The sequence below is a fragment of the Mobula birostris genome, chromosome X (assembly GCF_030028105.1).
Source record: "Mobula birostris isolate sMobBir1 chromosome X, sMobBir1.hap1, whole genome shotgun sequence".
NCBI classification, from domain to species: domain Eukaryota; kingdom Metazoa; phylum Chordata; class Chondrichthyes; order Myliobatiformes; family Myliobatidae; genus Mobula; species Mobula birostris.
In genome coordinates, this window is record NC_092402.1 from 60,145,508 (window position 1) to 60,167,500 (window position 21,993).

The 21,993-nt window shown below is 42.1% G+C and overlaps 1 protein-coding gene across 4 annotated transcripts in view; it reads right to left on the minus strand.

Moving 5' to 3' along the window:
* LOC140191770 (SWI/SNF complex subunit SMARCC2-like) overlaps nucleotides 1–7,056 on the minus strand; it is a 127,065-nt gene extending 120,009 nt beyond the window's left edge. For 3 of the 4 annotated variants that reach the window (XM_072249493.1, XM_072249494.1, XM_072249492.1), the window contains exon 1: nucleotides 6,913–7,043. In XM_072249493.1, the coding sequence (XP_072105594.1) occupies nucleotides 6,913–7,023 (111 nt within the window). In that variant the 5' untranslated portion in view covers nucleotides 7,024–7,043. Of the gene's footprint in view, nucleotides 1–6,912 lie in introns of all 4 variants that reach the window. The other variant, XM_072249495.1, reaches the window with a different exon arrangement.
* Between the last annotated feature and the right edge of the window lie 14,937 nt (nucleotides 7,057–21,993).

The window sequence follows — 21,993 nt, forward strand, 5'->3', positions numbered from 1 at the left end:
TAGAAAACCAGGTAATTGCAATGGGTTCACAAACTTTTTCTTGCAACTGTATATTTCAAAAAAAAAACTTTTGGTATCTATTTTTATATTATTGGCTAGCTTACCTTCATATTTCATCTTTTATCTCTTTACTGCTGTTTTAGTTGCCTTCTGTTGGTTTTTAACCCTCTAACTTTCCACTAATAGCATGCCATCTCTTTTGCTTTTATGCTGCCTTTAACTTCCCTTGTCAGCCTCCTTCTCATCCTCCCTTTAGAATGCTTCTTATCCTTTGGGATGTATCTATTCTGCACCTTTGGAATCGCTCCCAGAAACTTCAGCCATTGCTGCTCTGCTGTCATCCCCAATAATGTCCCATTCCAATCAACTTTGGCCAGCTCCTCTCTCATGCTTCTGTAGTTCCACTCCTCTGTAATACCAATACATCTGACTTCAGCTTCTCCCTCTCAAATTGCAGGGTGAATTCTATCATATTATTATCACTGCCTCCTAATGATTTCTTTACCTTCAGCTTCCTAACCAAATCTGGGACATTACACAACACCTAATCCAGAATTGCCTTTTCTTCAGTGGGCTCAACCACAAGCTGCTCTCTTAAAAGCAATCTCATAGGCATTCTACAAATTCTTTTCCTTGGGATCCAGCACCAACCAGATTTTCCCAATCTATCTGTATATTGAAATACCCAATGACCATCACACTGTCCTTTTTACATGCCTTTTCTAACCCCCTTCATAATTTGTACCCCACATTCTGGCTACTGTTCAGAGACCTGTACAACTCCCACCAGGGTCTTTTTAACCTTGTAGTTCCCTAACTCTAACTACAAGGATTCTATATCTTCTGATTGTACTGTATGTCACTTCTTTTCCCTCCCTTGATCACCTGTAATATATTTGGTGATTTCCAACTTATTGGGACTCTACCACCCTATATCATTGGTAGCTCCAAGGGAGAACACAGCCCCCATTCCCACTAATGTTTTCATTCTGCCTATCCTTCTAAAATGCCAAGTACTTTGGAATATTCAGTTCCTAGCTTTGGTCACAATTGCAATCAATGGATGTAATGGTATCAGATTTTTATCAACGTAAACACGTCCAACATATTATTCTCCGTAACTTCTGCCACCTCCAACTGGATCCCACCACTAAGCACATCTTCCCCCCAACTCTGCTTTCCGCAGGGATCGCTCCCTACGCGACTCCCTTGTCCATTCGTCCCCCCCATCCCTCCCCACTGATCTCCCTCCTGGCACTTATCCTTGTAAGCGGAACAAGTGCTACACATGCCCTTACACTTCCTCCCTTACCACCATTCAGGGCCCCAGACAGTCCTTCCAGGTGAGGCGACACTTCACCTGTGAGTCGGCTGGGGTGATATACTGCGTCCGGTGCTCCCGCTGTGGCCCTCTATATATTGGTGAGACCCGACGCAGACTGGGAGATCGTTTTGCTGAACACCTACGCTCTGTCCGCCAGAGAAAGCAGGATCTCCCAGTGGCCACACATTTTAATTCCACGTCCCATTCCCATTCTGATATGTCTATCCACGGCTTCCTCTACTGTAAAGATGAAGCCACACTCAGGTTGGAGGAACAACACCTTATATTCCATCTGGGTAGCCTCCAACCTGATGGCATGAACATTGACTTCTCTAACTTCTGCTAATGCCCCACCTCCCCCTCGTACCCCATACGTTATTTATTTTTATACACACATTCTTTCTCTCACTCTCCTTTTTCTCCCTCTGTCCCTCTGACTATACCCCTTGCCCATCCTCTGGGTTTTCCCCCCCTCCCCCTTTTCCTTCTCCCTGGCCCTCCTGTCCCATGATCCTCTCATATCCCTTTTGCCAATCACCTGTCCAGCTCTTGGCTCCATCCCTCCCCCTCCTGTCTTCTCCTATCATTTTGGATCTCCCCCTCCCCCTCCCACTTTCAAATCTCTTATTAGCTCTTCCTTCAGTTAGTCCTGAAGAAGGGTCTTGGCCCGAAATGTCGACTGTACCACTTCCCAGAGATGCTGCCTGGCCTGCTGCGTTCACCAGCAACTTTGATGTGTGTTGCTCAGATTTTTATCAACTTGTTTTGATTTAAGCTTCTAATTTATCCATCTTTTCAAAATGCTTTGCTCATTCAGACTAAATTCTCTAAATTGGCCTTTTTACCAATTTTCCACACTTTGACTACTGTGCTATTACTTGTAATATCCCCTGTCCCTTCCTCCCATACTTCCCATTTTGCTGCTCCACACTATTATCTTGTCCTTTTCCCTGGTCTGAAGCCTAACCCCCCTCATCCCACTTTAAAACCTTATAAATTGCCTCAGCTATATGATTTCAGAATCAGGTTTATTATCACCGGCATGTGACGTGAAATTTGTTAACGTAGCAGCAGCAGTTCAATGTAATGCATAATATAGAAGAACAAAATAATAATAATAAATTAAAAAAACAAATAAACAAATCAATTACATATATTGAATAGATTAAAAAACTTACAAAAACAGAAATACTGTATATTAAAAAAGTGAGGTAGTGTCCAAAGCTTCAATGTCCATTTAGGAATCGGATGGCAGAGGGGAAGAAGCTGTTCTTGAATCGCTGAGTGTGTACCTTCAGGCTTCTGTATCTCCTACCTGATGGTATCAGTGAGAAATTCACATCCCCTGGGTCCCGCCTTTCTGAGACACCGCTCCCTAAAGATGTCCTGGGTACTTTGTAGGCTAGTGCCCAAGATGGAGCTGACTAGATTTACAACCCTCTGCAGCTTCTTTTGGTCCTGCACAGTAGCGCCTCCATACCAGACAGTGACGCAGCCTGTCAGAATGCTCTCTACAGTACATCTATAGAAGTTTTTGAGTGTATTTGTTGACAAACCAAATCTCTTCAAACTCCTAATGAAGTATAGCCATTGTCCTGCCTTCTTTATAACTACATCGATATGTTGGGACCAGGTTAGATCCTCAGAGATCTTGACTCCCAGGAACTTGAAGCTGCTCACTCTCTCCACTTCTGATCCCTCTATGAGGATTGGTGTGCGCTCCTTCATCTTACCCTTTCTGAAGTCCACGATCAGCTCCTTCATCTTACTGATGTTGAGTGCCAGGTTGTTGCTGCGGCACCATTCCACTAGTTGGCATATCTCACTCCTACACATCCTCTCGTCACCACCTGAGATTCTACCAACAATGGTTGTATCATCAGCAAATTTATAGACGGGTACTTGAGCTATGCCTAGCCACACAGTCATGTGTATATAGAGAGTAGAGCAGTGGGATAAGCACACACCGCTGAGGTGCACCAGTGTTGATTGTCAGTGAGGAGGAGATGTTATCACCAATCTGCACAGATTGTGCTCTTCCAGTTAGGAAGTCGAGGATCCAATTGCAGAGGCAGGTACAGAGGCCCAGGTTCTGCAACTTCTCAATCAGGATTGTGGGAATGATGGTATTAAATGCTGAGCTATAGTCGATGAACAGCATCCTGACATAGGTGTTTGTGTTGTCCAGGTGGTCTAACGCCGTGTGGAGAGCTATTGAGATTCCATCTGCTGTTGACCTATTGTGGCGATAGGCAAATTGCAAAGGTTCCAGGTCCTTGCTGAGGCAGGAGTTCAGTCTAGTCATGACCAACCTCTCAAAGCATTTCATCACTGTCGATGCGAGCACTACCAGGCGATAGTCATTAAGGCAGCTCACATTATTCTTACACACTGGTGTAATTGTTGCCTTTTTGAAGCAAGTGGGAACTTCTCCCCGTAGCAGTGAGAAGTTGAAAATGTCCTTGAATACTCTTGCTAGTTGGTTGGCACAGGTTTTCAGAGCCTTACCAGGTACACTATCAGGACCTTCTACCATGCGAGGGTTCACTCTCTTTAAAGATAGTCTACCATCAGCCTCTGAAACGGAGATCACAGGGTCATCAGGTGCAGCAGGGACCTTCACAGCTGTAGTTGCATTCTCCCTTTCAAAGCATGCATAGGAGGCATTGAGTTCATCTGGTAGTGAAGCATCGCTGCCATTCATGCTATTGGGTTTCGCTTTGTAGGAAGTAATGGTATTGGGTTTCGCTTTGTCAGTATGATTCCAGCTAAGACTGATAACCTAATAAATGTCTATCCTCAGTACGAGCACTAATGTCCCATCACTCAAAGTCACTGCCTCCTACTCTTTGAGTCGCACATTAAATTCACCAACTCCGTGTCAATTTGAATATGGCTCTGTTAGTAATCCCCAAGATTAACAGCTTTTTGGTTCTGACAGTTAATTTAGACCGCAACTTCTCAAATTCACCTACTTTTAAAAATTTTGCACAACATGTAAGCCAATGGGAGAGACATACTACTGAATCAAAGTGTCTAGATAGTTCACCCCTACCTATTCCTCTTCGCAAGGTTTGCAACTCAGATCCAGCCCACTAACCCTGAGAAGAATCTTCATATGATGTGGATGGACACTGCACGTGTGCTTGCCAGGGATCAAATCATTTCCAACAACTACTCATTGGAACAGATCACCTGCCCTGTCAGCCCTATCAAATCTGCTATCATCTATTAAATCAGCTAAGCTTTCTAGTTACTTGATAGCTTGTTTAGTTTTTAATTGATTGCTTAATCTATTAACATTTTAGTTAGACATAAATTTTATTCTGTGGCAAGCTTAAAAAACACACTAACTAATATTAAGCAAGAGTCAAAATGTAAATATTTCTTTGCTGAAACTAACACCAACCAGAAGTATTGGAGAGAAAAATACCTTCATCCTCCCCTACAATTACTTCTCACAATGTCCAAAATCCTAACATTCCCACTCTACTTACATATTCACCACTCTTCCTTGATATATTTAATCATTATCTAAAACTTGAAAAGTTTTATTACTTGGTTTAGTGTACCTTACTGATGAAAGTGAGAGGGCTTTTAAGGCTAGAATTCAGATTTTAAATGGTTGATACACTTGCAGTAAAGACCAGAAACCAAGTGTCTGAGGCTTATTCAAAATTGGAACCAAGGTTCTAAGGGAATAATTTTAATGAACTGTAAATACTTGCTGGTACTTCTGAGGAAACTCACCAGTTTCCTGTCTAAATTGGGCCTAACGCTACATCAGTAACAGCGCAGGAGCAAGTATGAAGAAGACTGCTGGCTGCCCTGAGATGGCTATGGCAACTTGGAAAGAAGAACCTTACCTTGATGTTGGCAATGTTTACTAAGGGCAGCTGGTCACAACACAAAACGAAGATGGACTTTTGTGCAACTAGTAGCGACAAAACACAAGTGAAAGTACTATTAATTTTATCTTGAAATGAACAACTAAATGTATATTCACCTTGGGACTCAAACCACAGATTGCTCTCGGAAATTCTAGAAATCCAGTCAATTTAATTGCTGGTAAGGTGTGATTTGCTTTTACTGTTTAAATTCAAGACAATTACAATTTATTTTGACCACTATAAATAGGTAATTTAAATCACAATATGAAAAATGTCCAGGACTTGTACCACAAGCACTACTACTACGTCGACTCAGGCCTAGGGGGCCGGCGTCGGGCACGATGACGGACTCTCCACTTCTCCCTCATCAGTGTTCAGTTCATCTACATTAGCCATGCCGCTGTCTTCTAGGAGCGTGTTGACCATAGTCTTGGGAAGGCGCCCAGGGTTCATCTTCCCATGCTTGGGCTCCCATATGATGACTAGGCTGGCAGGTAGCTTGGGGTGGTATAGACAGTGCCCCGCTAGTTGCAGTCTTCTCGCCTCAATTGTGTACCACAAGACCTTAGATGAAAGAGTACTTAACTAACTGCTCTAAACTTTTGGAGATGTTGAGCCTTACCAAATTGTTGTTGTTAGTAGGCAGCAAATTCTTGAATTAAGTGTACATGGCAGCTGGGGGGGGGGGGGGCATTTCAAGTGAGGCGCCAATTTTTCTTAAATAAAAATTAAGCATCAGCAGTGTACAGCAAGGGACACAACAGACTCTTGCACTACTATGGACATCTCGTTTCTCCACTAATATCTTGTTCTGCATATTTTCCTTTCTCTTCACTGTTTTGAATAATTTATATTGTGTGTTGTCTGTACCTATGTGCCTGTGATACTGCTGCAAGTTTTTCATTGTATGTGTACCTCATTATACTTACGAACATGTATGTTTTTCATTGTACATGTACCTCACTCTGCTTGTGCACATGACAATAAACTCAATTTGACTTGAGGTGGTGATTGCAACTAATTACTCAATGATCTGATATTGATCCTAGACAAACTGATTCATTTATATGGCAAGGTCATGTGCTTGGACACATGGACACCCATCCCTATTAGATGACCAAGCATCACCTCCAAGGCCACGAAGTCGACAGCATTTTGATGAGGATCTTCAACCTGGAACACTGATACTTGCTCTATCCAGAGATGCTGTCTGACCTGCCTAATGCTTCCAGTATCTTTTGTTTTGTATCACATTTCCGGCATCTAAAAGGTTTTTGTTTGCAGCATTCCCTTCCCACCGGCTCCTGATATTCAGCGGAAAATTCACTATTTTTTAGGAGGCGCGAGAAGAGGTCCGTGCCCAGTTGTGTGCCTCCCTCCCTCCATGCCAGGCTGGCACACCTGCTTCTCACACGATACCAGGACAACGCCACACCTCCAGATCCAGGTGACCCGACCTCGCCTCTGCCCGAAGTACGGCCCGTGGCCCTGGATGCGTAACTAGGCACATGATGCCTCACCGTTAATTGTGGCTGGAAGCGGCGAGGCGGGACCTGCGGCCTCCATCTCCATCCCTTCTCATTTTAATAACAATAATAAGTCGCGCTTTTCATATTTTAACACCCCAGGCCCAACGCTTCGTTATAATTGCGCTATTCACCGCGGGAACCCGAGCTCTACCCTCCCACACCCCCTCACCTTTTTGTAATTCTTCCCCAGCCACAGCCGCACGTTGTCGAACTGCGACACCGTGTCCGAGGACTCGAAGTACTTCACGTTTGGGCCTCCATCTTTCTTCCGCACCGCCATCTTCCACGGGCATTCAGAGTACGACCACAAACGGCCAATAGCGCCACTCCGAGTCCGGGAGCGGTATTGGCGGCCAACGGCGCCGCTCGGATTTCGGGAACGGTATAAGCGGCCAATAGCGCCGCTCCGAGACTTGGAGCGGTATCGGCAGCCAATAGCGCCGCTCCGAGTTCGGGAGCGGTAACGAATCAATGGCTATGTGGAAAGGTAGTTTAGGTAAATGTGAGACTGCTAAAGTATGGAATGAGAATTGAATTAACGGGAAACAAGGAACTGACGAAATTAATGTTTTGCGTCAGTTTACCCGAAGGCGACATCTCAGCCAAGGTGAGGCACCGTAGGTCCTACTCAGGAAGGAATTGAGGTTGGGTCACTTGGTTTCGGAGGAGTGGTGGTAGGGATGCTTAGATTTCCGGACAGTGTTTCTGTGCCATCAGGGGGTTTTATGGTGACTTTAGGTGCATGTGCGGTAGAAAAGCATTTACACTATTTGTCCCTTGTGTTTTATTTCTTCCACAGCAGCCCAATTAGCTCTAACTCTAATTCTTTGAGTTCTGCGGTGTTTATTGGACCCACGGAATCTGTTATTCTAAAACCATACAGTTATTCGCTTTACTAGCTCACGTTAAACAAGAAAAAACCTTTTTACAAAGCTACTACTTCAATATACAATGAAATTTTGTATTAGAAGCTCCAGAAGATAAAGCAAGTGTATTTTTGTCTAATGTTTGGATTTTGATGATTGTGCCTCAGATAAGACATGTTGCAATTCCTCTTAGGTTTGCAATTTAACTATGCAAAGAATAACAGTAACTCTAAGTGAAGTTTTTGGGAACTCTGCCTCATCTGTCACCCCTTGCGTTTCAATCTGTAACAGTAAAATAAACGCTGAGAAAGCAGACCTGATGGCGGTTAATCGCTACCGCAACAAGCACGCACATTTAAAGAATGTTTTGCCTATTATGTATATGTGATCGATTCTACTTAAAAGTCCTGCTTAAGCCTTCTCTTTCTGTTCCAGAAGGAGGTGACAAATGTTAAAGTGAAGCCTCTGTTGGTCGGGATCGACCATAAATTTTGCGTCCTGGCTGTCTACGTGATACACAAGCCAGGGTAGTACTATATGGAGAGCAAGCTGTTATCCATGCAGCTGCTGGATCCAAAGGAATGGCAAAGACCAATACAGTTTGGCATCAGTAGCATTAAAGGAGTTGCCAGTCAGCGTTGAACTAAACTGGCCACAAGGCAGCGGAGGTTTGAGATCAGTTTTCCTTGTCTTAGATGAGCTGCTAACCACGACTGACAAGTCCCATCTGCCCGAACCGACTGGGTTTAAGGTGACCATAACCCACCTTTGTCCTTTCTCCTATCAGTAGAAACGGGTCTGCTGGGCTTAGTAGTTAAGCTACACGCGAAGGCCAGGAGCTGGACTTGGTTGTCAGAGGCTATTTGAGATGCTCGCCCTTAGGAGCATTTAATAGGAAGTGGGAGTTTACCCCCTGGCTATGACAATCTTAAGGAACCACTATACAGTGGGTTTCTGCTGTCTTAGTTACAAAAATGGAAAGAGTTGGAGAAACTGAGCAAGTTGGGCAGTATCTGTGGAAAGGGAAACAATCAGTGTTTCAGATTTGTGACACCTTGTCAGACTGGGAAAGACAATGATGCAAGTAAGTTTTTATCACGTTAATATGAACCTACTTTAAGATCTCTCTGCAGTACTCTCATTCTGCAACCAGAATGGTTGTAGACCAATCAGATTCATAGTTATTCTCTCCACGGTTGCTGCCTGACCTGCTGAATTCCTCCAACGGTTTGTTTCTTGCTTCAACATATTACTAACCCACTACCTTTGCAATCACCAGGTCTTTCATAATTTCTGCATTTAACTAAGCTTAATTTTGCCACCATAAGCCAACAGATATGCATAGTTACTGGATATTCAGAACTCCATTCTACTGATTTTCTCTTCATTACATTAGAGTTGCAGAGCACTACAGCACAGAAACAGGCCCTTTGGCCCATCCTGTCCACTGTTATTAACAGTTCTGCCCTCCATATGCCTCCCATTCCTGTACCTGTTGAAATCTCTTAAATGTTGAAATCAAACCCGCATCCACCACTTCACTGGCAACTCGTCCCACACTCTCACCATCCTGAGTGAAGAAGTTTCCCCTCAGGTTCCCCTTAAACATTTCACCTTTCACCCTTAGCCCATGACCTCTAGTTCTGCTCTTAGCCAAAGTGGCAACAAGTAGAACATGCAAACTCTGTCTCTGGAGCTGTGATGCAGTGATTCTACCTGCTGTTTCACTTTCCCATTCATATTACATATATACTGTATATATAGGCAATAATCATTTCAGATAAGGGGCTAAGGAAATCCAACATGTCCCCATCAACTCTTACCAATTTTTATCAATGCTTCATAGAAAGCATTGTCTGGATGCATAACAGCTTGGTATGGGAACTGCTCTGAATGTGACCACAGAAACCAGCTTCCCCAGTATAGACTGTCTATATTTCTCACTGCTTCAGTAAAGCTGCCAGCATCAAAGATCCCACCCCCCTGGACATTCTCCCTTCTTGCACTCCACTCAGGCAGAAGATACAAAAGCCTGAAAGCATGTTGCACCAGGCTCAAGGACAGCTTCTATCCCACTGTTATAAGACTATTGAATGGCCGTCTTGTACGATAAGATGGACCCTTGATCTCACAATCTACCTTATGATCTTGCACCTTATTACTTATTTCCACTGCACTCTCTGTGGCTGTTACACTTTATTCTGCATTGTTATTGTTTTACTTTCTTCTAGCTCAATACACCATGTAATGATCTGATCTGCATGAACAAGATTTTCACTATCTTAGTATAGGTGGCAGTAATAAACCAATACAAATAATATTGTACAATGCAAGATTGGAATGGGATTCTCATGCTGGGCTAGGAACATACCTGGTGAATGTGATCAAAGAAAATTTATGACACAGAAAAAGGGTCATTCAGTCCATCTCATTTATGCTGGTTGAGGGAGAGCACCCGGCCTAACTCACCTCCAATATGGCTCCATAACCCCACAGGTCACTGTTCGTCAAGAGCACATTCAAAATTTATCAAAGGTCTTTCCTCCACCACCCTTTTAGGCAGTTTGTTCCAGACCCCCGCCACTCTCTGGATGAAACCAATTCCCTCATCTCTCCTCTGTTCCTTCCACCAATTACCTTAAATCTCTATCCCTTTCTATTGACTTCTTTGCTAAAGGAAACAGGTCCTTCCTATTTATTCAAGTAGGCCCCACATAATTTTATACCTCTCAAATCAATCTCCTCTGCTCCAAAGACGACAACCCAAGTTTATCCCAAACAAAACTGTCCTCATGGTTAGAATTTTCCACTCCTGGCTATGTCCTCAGATTTCCTCAGCATCCCCACCAGTGTAATCTCATCTTTCCCATAATGCAGTGACCAGAACTGCACACAATACTCATGATGTGGCCTAACTAGATTTGGATGCAGTTTCAACACAACCTGTTTGCTCTTATAGTTTATGCCTCATTTAATAAAGAGTCATCCCACATGACTTTTTAACCAGTTTATTGATTTTAAAGTGTTAAAATAACTCTTAAATTTCTAAGCTACTTGGTTTTGTTTCACTTAATTTAACATGGAAAAGAAAGCTGCTGAGGTATAGTTGTGGAAGCAAATTACATAAAGCACTTGCACAATATCTAAGGCCTATTTCTATCATACACTGGACAGCTGCTTGCTAGGAAAATGAAGTAGCAATTGGAAAAAGGATATCAAAGTGAAGAGAATTGTGTACTCTGAATCCTTATCCACTTCCTGTTACCCTGTTGAACTAACACTTTGTCCCATTGAATGCCAGCTAATCACCCCTTATGTTTCCCATTAAATTCTTGCTGGCATCCCTTTATCCAGCTGAAGCTCTATTAGTCTCTCCTTCCTCCCAGTGTAAAATTGTTACTTTCTTAATCCCAATGAATTCTAATTGGTCTTTCTTTCATTCTCCTTGACTTGGCAGAATTATCATTAACCTACTCTATATTCCAATGAATTTTCATTGTTTTCCCCATTGTCTAACAGAATTCCCATTGTTCTTTGTCTTGTCCAGCTGTTTCTTTTAAGTTCCATTATTTCACTGAATCTTCATTGGTTTCTTATTTATCCAGCTAGATCCCCATTTATCTCTCCTTAATCCCATTGATCTACGTAAATATAAACCCCTCTGATCCATGCTGATCTATCTCAAATTCTATCAATTTCCCATTGATGTCAATATATCACTAAATCCCTACGGTCTTTGTTTGTCATACTGAATATCTACTTGTCCTGTATTTACCCCATTGATGCCCTCTTTTGCCCTCTGAATTTTCATTATATTTCCCTTTGCCCCACTGAATTCCTATTAATTTCCCCGTCATCCCACTGAATCCATTTTGGTGTAAAGATTATTCACACTGTTACATCTTCAATTCCATTGAATATCCAATAAATCCTCATCAACTACACACAGGACTCTCCTTTATCTCACCCAATCTCCATTCACTCCATTGATGTCTCTCTAATTCCTAATTGATGTCAACATTGTTGCATTGAATCCAAACTAGCCCAGTTTTAATTCCACTAAAACCTTGTTATTCTCTGTTTTACCTGATTGAATATCCATTGGTCTTCCACTTACCTGACTGCATTCCCACTGGTCTCTCATTCTTCCCACTAAAGCCCCTTTATCCACCTTAATCGTAATTAGTCAATTTTCCCAATAGCCTCCACTTCATCCCACAAGATACCATGGGCTCTTCTTTATTCCACTGAAATTCTGATTGGCTTTCTATTTATCCAACTGAATTCCCTTCTCTTCCCCCCCCCCCATTATTGAATAATTCCCCCAGTTACCTTTTTGATTATTCAGCTAACTTCCTGTAGCAAAAAAAAAAAAAAGGCCACCGAGTACCCATTTGTGGTCTTAGAACATTGAAGCATGCAGCACAGGAACAGGCCATTTGACCCACAGTGTTGTGCCAAACCAGCTAAAAAGTAAATCAAAAACACGAAACACTAATCCCTCCTGCCTACACCATGTCCATATCTCTCCATCTTCCCCAAATCCATATGTCTATCCAAATATCTCTTAAAAGCCTCTAATGTATTTGCCTCTACCACCGTACCAGGCAGCGCATTCCAGGCATCCCCCACTCCCTGAGTAAAAAAAACTTACCCCTCACACCCCCCTTGAACCTACCCCCTCTCACCTTCAATGCATGCCTTCTGGTATTACATATTTCAACCCTAGGAAACCGATACTGTCCACTCTAAGCCTCTCAATCTTGCAAACCTGTCAGATTTCCCCTCAGCCTCTGGTACTCCAAAGAAAACAACTCAAGTTTATCCAGCCTGTCATTATAGTGCATGCCCTCTGAACCAAGCAACGTCCTGGTAAACCTCTTCTGCACCCTCTCTAAAGCCACAACATCCTTCCTATCATGGGACAACCAAAACTGTACACAGTACTCCAGATGTGGCCTAACTAGTTTTATATGAACTTGCAACATAAAAAAATGTGGCCCATGTGATCTTCTGCTGCTATAGCCCATCCACTTCAAGGTTCAACATGTTGTGCCTTCCGAGATGCTCTTCTGCATATCACTGTTGAAACATTCATTTACTGTGTCTTCCTGTTAGCTTGAACCAGTCTGGCTATTCTTCTCTGACCTCTCTAATTAACAAGATGTTTTTGCCCACAGGACTCTTGTTCACTGCATATTTTGTTTTTCACATCATTCTCTAAACTCTAGAGACTGTTGTACGTGAAAGTCCCAGGAGATCAGCAGCTCCTTTGATACTCAAACCACCTTGTCTGGCACCAACAATCATTCCACAGTCCAAGTCACTTAGATCATATTTCTTCCCCCATTTTCATGTTTGGTCTGAGCAATGTTGTCTCCTTCTCCTCCTTATCCACACTGTTGCATTACTGCCATCTTCAGGATTTATTGTCCCTCATTGTCCATTCACTTTAAAGCCGTCTTTCCAGTCCCATCACCCTTAAAAAAACTAAACAACCATTTCCTCCCCTGATCACTCTCCCCACATTCCAATAAACCTTTAACACTATTCTCTACCAGTCCTATTTTGCAGAATTGTTGTAACATTTGTTGCCCTTTCCTGTACAAATTTCCGGCATGAAATAAGGATATGCTCTACTGTTTCAGTCTCCTGACATAGATCACAAAAACCTGTTGTATGCTTATTTATGATGGCCAGAGTGCCATTAAGGTTGCTGTGCCCAATTCTCAGTCTACTTATAATTACTTGCTCCTTCCACCTTACTCCGCTACTTCTTCCCATATCTACTCTGTTCTGAATTGAGTGTAAATGTCTTCCTTTTATTGCTCTATCCCAATGCTGCTGCCACTGTTGATTTATCCTTCTCCACGCTATGCTCTTCCCCTCTGATTTTAAGAGTTTAATATTGACCTCTATAGATCCTTTTTTGACTGCTGCTTTTGCCAGCCTATCTGCTCTCTCATTTCCCATAATACCTGAATGTGCTGGAACCCACATGAATGCGATATTTTTGCCTTGTCTAGCCAGTCTTGAATTTGCAAACAGGATTTCCTAAAGCAGATCCTGGTGACCTCTAGCTGTCCCCACCTTAATGCTTGCAAGGGCCGACACAGAATCGCTACATATCACAATAATATACAATCAACCTGCTCAGTCCATTCTAGTGCTAACAATATGGCAAACATTTCAACTGCACATACACTCAAGCAATCAGGTGTTCTCTTGCTAATTTCCACTTGATAACTTGGCACAACAATTGCAGACCCTGTTGCACCTGTTTCTGGATCCTTTGATCCATCTGTAAAAATCTGTATGCCTTAATATTTACATTCTCTATAACTATGATATTCACTGACTATATCAGCTGTTTTATTACTGTGTTTAATCTTAACCAATTCCAAATCTACAGAGGGATTTTCTAATACCCGGAAAGGTCTGACAGGCCACACCACACTTGGACAAAACTCTTTATCGTATACACCCATATCTTTTGCTGCTTGCTCTCCTGTCCAGCCAAAACTTTCACAACGTGCCGGAGGAACTCAGCAGGTCGGGCAGCATCCGTGGAAAAGATTGGTCGACGTTTCAGGCTGGAACCCTTCGTCAGCCAAAACTTTCTTTTTGTGTCCTCTCCTTCTCCCAGCATGTCTGCAACACCCTTTTCGTAGGATGGCTATCACCATGCCCCCTTAAGTTAATCCAGTAATTGGCCTCCAGCTGTTTACGCCACAGCCCCAATGGCATTTCATTTGCCTCAACTTGGAGTGCACACACTGGGGAAGTTCTAACCGCTCCCAAGCACACCCTTAGAGCCCGAGCTTGCACCATATCCAGTTCTGCTAGCGCAGATTTTGCTGCTGACCCATATACAATACTTCCAGTCTAATCTTGATCTTATTAATGCTACATAAATATAATTCAGCGATGCAAAATCAGCATCCCATTCCAATCCAGCAAGACACCTCATGACATTTATCACATTTTTACATTTAGTAACTACATATCTAACATGTTCTCTCCATGTTAATCTCAGGTCAAAGTGCACTCCCAAAAACTGAAAACTTTCAACTCTCTCCAGGTTACTTCCATACAGATTCAAATTAAGTCCCCTGAACTTTTTCCTTGTAAAGAACATGGTTTTTGTCTTCTCCACTGAAAATTTAACACCCCACTTTGTCCCCCACTCTTCAACTTGATTAATTCCATCTTGCATTTTTGTAACTATGTGTTCAATATTTCTCCCTCTTTTCCACAAAGCCCCATCATCTGCAAACAATGACCTCCCCACTTCCGTTGGAATATTTACAAATATATTTATCAAAATGGAGAATAAGTTGGACTCACTACACTCTCGAGGCATCCCGTTTTCCACAACATACTGGCTTGATAGCTCTGATCCTATCTTCACCTGAATAGTTCTCCCATTTAAAAAGTCCTTAACCCAATTGAACATCACCCCCCAGATTCCCATTAAATGTAGCTTGATTAGGAGCCCCTCTTTCCATAAGATATCATAAGCTTTCTCAACACAAAAACTGCAACCACTGTCTCTTTATTTGCTTGAACTTTTCTTATTTTATTCTCTAGACACAACTGGATCTATAGTATTCCTTCCTTTCCTGAACCTGCTTTGATACATAGCCACCACACCTCTACTTTCCAAGAAGTACACTAACTTCTCATTTATCATACGTTCCATAAGTTTACATGCATGTGACGTCAAGGCAATTGGCCTGTAGTTTTCTGGCCTGCTGGCATCTTTCCCAGGTTTCCTTATTGGAATAATTATTGCTTCTTTCCAGCTCCCTGGTATTCTCCCTTCATCCCAGACTTTGTTATACAGAAGTAGTTTTTCCAGACTTCCTTCACTCAAGTGTTTTATCATACTATAGCGTATTTCATCTTTACCTGGTGCAGTCTTTCCTGTTTGATCTAGTGCCTTTCTTAATTCTCCCATGCTGAAAGGGACATCTTGCACACCATCAGGGTTAGTTTTCCTACATAAAGCCTCCACATTTTCAGCTTTTGTTCTCCCTCTCTACCTCTTCTTCCCTTCTCAGACAAATTATCAGAACTATGTACCATAACAAAAGTGTTTGCCAACAACTCTGCCTTTTCCTTATTTGTTACTGCAGTCACATTTCCATCAACCAGAACTGAGTACCTCCACTCTCTCCTGTCCCCACCCATCCTTTTTATCATCCCCCACACCTCTCCTACTCAAGTTGTGTTTCTGATTGAATCACAATACTGTCTCCAGTGTGTTCTTTTAGCATGTCTTATTGTCCTCCTTACTGCTGCCTGAGCTTGTTTGTACTGAATCATATGTTGGAAGTTATGAGTTCTTTTAACCAGTTTAAATGCCTTATTTCTATTTCTCACTGCTTCCTTACAATTATCATCCCACCATGGTATTATTCTTTTTATTCTTCCTTTACTTTTAGGAATGGATTCCAATGCAGCTGATATCATACCTTGCTTTATTATGTGGTCAAGTGTTTCTATGTCCATTCCATCACTGACCTGACTTAGATATCCATCACTTTTTTCCAGAAATTTCTCCCAATTGGCTTTCTCAAGAATCCATTTCCCACCTGTATTCTCTGTGACCAATGACGCAGAAATATTTATCTTGCACCAGATTGGGTAATGATCACTCCCTGCAGTTCCTTCTTGGTACACTAACCAAATACACACTGATGCAATGTAGTTTGATAATGTAAGATCAAGCACAGGTTTTTTTTAACCTGTATTAACATCAATTCTAGTACTACTGCCATCATTTAGGCACACTAAATACTTCTCATCTAGCAACTCCTCTATTACCCAACCATTGATGTCTGTTCTGTCACTCCCCCATAATACATTATGCCCATTAAAATCACCACACCAAACAACATTACTACTATTCTGCCCCTCTATCTCCTCAAGCTTGTTTAACTCTAGTCTTTTGCATGGATTATAATTCACAATCACCAACTCTTTCCTTTCAGCCCATACTTTTACTACCACATACTCTTGTTCACTTCCTACACCTAGTATTCTATAAGGAATACCTTGCTTTACAAAAGTTGCACATCCCCCTCCTCCTCCCCCCCGCCTCCTGTCTCGCTTTACTGCCTCATAACCATAAAACAAAATCTAAGTTAGGTTTTAACCAGGTCTCCTGGATACACACAACATCTGGCTTTTCTCTCCTACTTGCTATAAACTGCTTGAAATCTTGTCCATTAGCAATCAGGCTTCTTGCATTCCATTGAAGTAGTAAAATTTTTAGTAATATCAACCCACACATACTGTCTCTTGACTTGACTGTACCCCAAGTTCATCATTTACTTCTTCCCATTTTAATCCTATCATACCTAAATAGTGCTCTGCAGCTTTCACAATAATCTGAATCCTTTCAGTTTTAGATTTGATCTCATAAGTTGCATTTACCACTCCTGCTATAAAGGTCACCAATTTCTTCTTTTCTATCCATGCATTCTTCTTATCTTGCCTTTCTTTAGCTGCCGCTTGCTCTTTGCTACACCCTCCCTCATTCATTTTCTTCTGTCCTGCCAACTTCACTGCCTCAGCATATGAGACTTTTTCCTTCACCCTTATCTGCTGCACCTCCACTTCTTTTTGCAACACTTCACATCCCCAGTAACACTACACTATGGTTACTGCCACAATTACAGCACTTTGGTCTCCACATTTTCCGTATTCATGTTCCCCACCATACCTTGCACATCTTCTCTTTCCTTTGCACACTTTGGCCACATGCCCAAACTCCTGGCAATTGAAACACCTAATAGGTTTTGGTATATATTCTCTTACATTGTATCTTAGAAATCCAAAATATAACTCCTTTGGAGGCACCTTATCCTCAAATTCTACCAGAACAGTTTCAGTCTCCCTTCTCTCTGCTCCCCTTGTCATTCTTTTCACACTCTTCACTGAACTATTCCTCACTCTCAAGTTCTCCACTAGCTCCTTCATATTAACACTGAGGGGAACCCCAGATATCACCTCCTTGCAACCATTGTCCCTTTGTGCTCCAACTCTTACAACCCTGGACACTTTGACTTTCCCAACATTAGTCACCTTCATTGCCTTCTCCATCTGCTCTTCAGTTTTACATCCTATCAGCAGGTTTCCATCTCCTAAAATTCTCACATGGCTCACTTCCCCTACCTGTCCTCTGATGATTTTTGTTAGCTTAAGCAGATTGATTTTCTTTACTCCCCTTTCCCCCTCAAATCTTACCACTACATTTAGCAATTTTGCCCTCAGGCCCTTCTCCTCAACTTCTCTTCCCTCACTTTCCAATCCCTCTACACTAGACCCACCTCCTTTCTTTCTCTTCCAACCCATCACCTTCCTGTTTTCCTAGTCCCTCTCCCCACTCACACTCCATGCTATTGCTGTCACCATCAGTCTCCCTCCCTGCCATCCTATCAGAGTTTGCAAGGAACCATGTACAAATATCATTCCAGACCTATACAGGCCATCAGTCAACATTCCCACAGAATGTCCCTCACAACACCCCACAGCCAGCAGCCAACTCATAACTCTGGCCCAGCAGTTGAAGCTTCCAGCTCAGCCAGCCACCAGTAATCAGTGCTAATCAAGAGTCCAGATTAAATAATCATAGAAAACAGGAATTCTGTGTCAGCAGCCAGCCCTGAACAATGACTGTCTGTCTGTATCTTGTTTTACGGCGGTTGGCATCCAGCTTAATGATGCATTACCGCCACCCTCTGCTCCAGAATGTGCACTAGACATACATTCTAAATACACACACACACACAACCCTCCCATCTTTGACCATCCTAGTATCCTATTCCTGTTTATTCATCATATTCTATAAAAAACCCCTGTACCCCTTAAAAATGCTAAAAATACCCAGACTTGTGCTCTCTCACCCATGCCCAGCAACCCTTTTAATGTGAATTCCTGCATCCCCAACTCCCTTAATTTATTTCTCATCATCTCTCTCTGTATCCCATACTTCCTGCAACACAAAACTACATGTTCTACTGACTTCTCGTCCTGACATTCCTCACACAATCCTGTCTGGTGTTTCCCTATCATTTTCAATGTTTTGTTTAATGCACAATGCCCCAGCCTTAACCTAGTCCACACAATTTCCTCTGTTTCCATTACCTACCCTAGTAACTGCAACACTCTCGTATTTGATATAAATGCCTCCCTTTCCCCTCCCTGTCCCATCTTTCTTGCCACATTCGGTTGACTTTTTCCCAGATTACACACTTAACCTCTGCTTTACTGATACTAATGTGCATTTCCACATTTTCTTTCTTTAACGCCCTCTTTGCCAACTCATCCACCCTCTCATTCCCCTTCACCCCTACATGTGCTGGAACCCATAGAAATTTTACCTGACCTCCCTGATTTGCAATTCTTGTAACTAACTGAAGGACTTCATAAAGTACATCTTGCCGACTGTTTGTGTGAAAAGACCTTAAACTTGCTGGAACTGAGGATGAATCTGAACATATCAATGCTTTGGCTTGTCTGGCTTTCTGCACCCATTGCAACGCAATCAACACTGCCAGCATCTCCACTGTAAACACCCCTAACTTATTAGATGTTCTTCTACTGATTCCAATTTCTTTTGCTGGTATTACCACCCCAAACCCTGTCACTCCTGTTTCAAGTTCCTTCGCACCATCCGTATAAATGTGAGTATAATCACTATACTTTTCCATCACATGACAGTTAAATGCATTTACCAAATCTGTTTTATATCTTTCTTTCCTTTTTACCTCTAACAAATGCCAGTCTATGTCAGGCCATACAAGCTTCCATGGAGCTACAACCGGATAAACTGCTGAAGGACTTATCCTCAGATCAAATACTCCACATTTTTTCGCGATATCATTCCCTACCCGACTAAAGGTATCCCTCTGAAACCTCCCATTTTCTCAGCACTCCTGCAACACTCCTTTAGTAGGGTGAGAATCATTGTGCCCCTGCAAGTTAGCCCAGTAGTTTGCCATCAGTTGCATCCTTCTTAGTTCCAAAGGCATTATTCCTATTTCTACCTGTAGGGCTGACACTGGTGACATTTTAAAAGCCCCACTGCACACTCTCAAGGCCTGAGCCTGAATCACATCCAGTTTCCTTATAAGAGACCTAGCTGCTGGTCCATATACTATATTTCCATAATCCAATACAGATCTCACTAAAGCCACATACATTCTCTTCAAAGCTGAACAACTTGCTCCCCATTCCCTACCAGTCAAACATCTCATCACATTTATTACTTTTTTACATTTCTCCTCAACTTTCCTGATATGGTCTGCCCATGTTAATCGTGAATCAAATATAACTCCCAGAAATTTAAATGATGCAACCCTTTCTAATTCAACCCCATACATTCTTAACTTCTTCCCTACCTCAACCATTTTCCTGGTAAAAAATACAGTTTGAGTTTTATCTACTGAAAATCTACATCCCCAATCATAACCCCACTCCACCACTTCATCAATTGCTTCTTGTAGTTTCCTGATTATATGGTCCATGTTCCTGCCTCTTTTCCACAAGGCCCCATCATCCGCAAACAGTGACCTACCTATATCCACTGGTACCTTTGTGAAGACATCATTGATCATAATGATGAAAAGTAACGGGCTAATCACACTACCTTGAGGTGTGCCATTTTCCACTATGTACTGTTTTGATAATTCTGATCCAATCCCAACTTGAATTTTTCTACCAAACAAAAAATCTTTAATCCAATTAAAAACTCTCCCACCAACCCTCATCTTGTGCAGTTTAATTAATAATCCTTCCTTCCACATCATATCATAGGCTTTTTCAATATCAAAGAACACTGCCACTACTGACTCTCTATTTGCCTGGGCCTTCCTTATTTCAGTCTCTAACATAATCACTGAGTCCATGGAATTCCTTCCCTTTCTAAAACCACTGATAACTTGCCAGCATTCCCCTTTTCTCAAACTCATATGATAACCTTTCTGTTATCATCTTTTCCATTATCTTACATATACTTGATGTTAATGCAATTGGTCTGTAGCTAGTGGGTTTTGACAGATCCTTGCCAGGCTTCCTTATTGGAACTACTACTGCTTCTTTCCATGCACTTGGTAATCTTCCCTGCTCCCACACTGTTATAAAAATGCAGCAACTTCAAGAGCGCTCCTTCTCCTAGATTTTTTAGCATCACAGAGCATATCAGATCTTTCCCTGGGGAGGTTGGTCTCAATCTCTTTATTGCTCTCACCATTTCTGCTAATGTAAATAGATCATCAATTATATCATCTGTTCCTTCCCTCCTGCTTAACACACCTGGGTGTTGGCTCATTATTCTTTTCCTTCTTCTCCTCCCTTCTTCAGACAAATTTTCTGAACTGTGTATCAGTACAAATGACTTGGCCATGACCTCAGCCTTATCCCTACTGGAGACTGCAGTTTCCTCCTCAGATATCATTACTGGATATTCCCATTCCCTTCTATCTCCTCCCATCCTCTTAATCATTCCCCCATATCTCTCCCACAGGTGTTGTTCTTCCTACCTTGTCACAAAAACTCCTCCAAATTGCCCTTTTAGCTTGATGTATAGTTCTTCTCACCACTGCCTGTGCTTTCTTATATTGAACCAAATGCTGCATATTATGGGTTCTTTTAACTAGCCTGAATGCTCTATTTTTTTTTTTTTTTTAAACAGCCTGACAACATTCCTCTGTCCACCATGGTACCAGTTTTCTATTCATCCTATTTTTACTCCTAGGTATAGATCCTTCTGCTGCCATGATAATTGCTGAAGTCACCTGACTGTTTAATTCATCTACATTTCCAGAAATATCAATCTTTGTCAACCCTTCTTCACTCAACTTCTGGAACTTACCCCAATCTGCTTTTCCAAACACCCACTTTGGGGTTCCGCCACCTGGTCTTACTTCAACTCTTTCACCCACTGAACACAAAACTGGGTAGTGATCACTGCCTACTGTTGAAGCAGTCCAAACTCCCCAGTTACTAATGCCAGCCAAGGTATTAGACACTAACGTAATATCTAACACTGACTCAGTTCCTGTTGTTATATCTATCCTTGTGCCGCTACCATCATTCATACACACCAAATCCCTTTCTTCCATCAAATCTTCAATTACCTTTCCATTTGGATCTGTAATCTGATCCCCCCATATTGTGCTATGAGCATTGAAAGCTGCACACCACACTACTTTATGTCTGTTTTGTCCTTGTATCTTTAATAGGCTGTCCAAATCCAACCTTTTACATGGATTGTAGTAGTTAATTATAACCACTCCCTCCCCTCTCTCCCACACTTCCACCACTATGTATTCCTGATCATCTCCTTTCTCCAGTACCCTATATGGTATACCTTG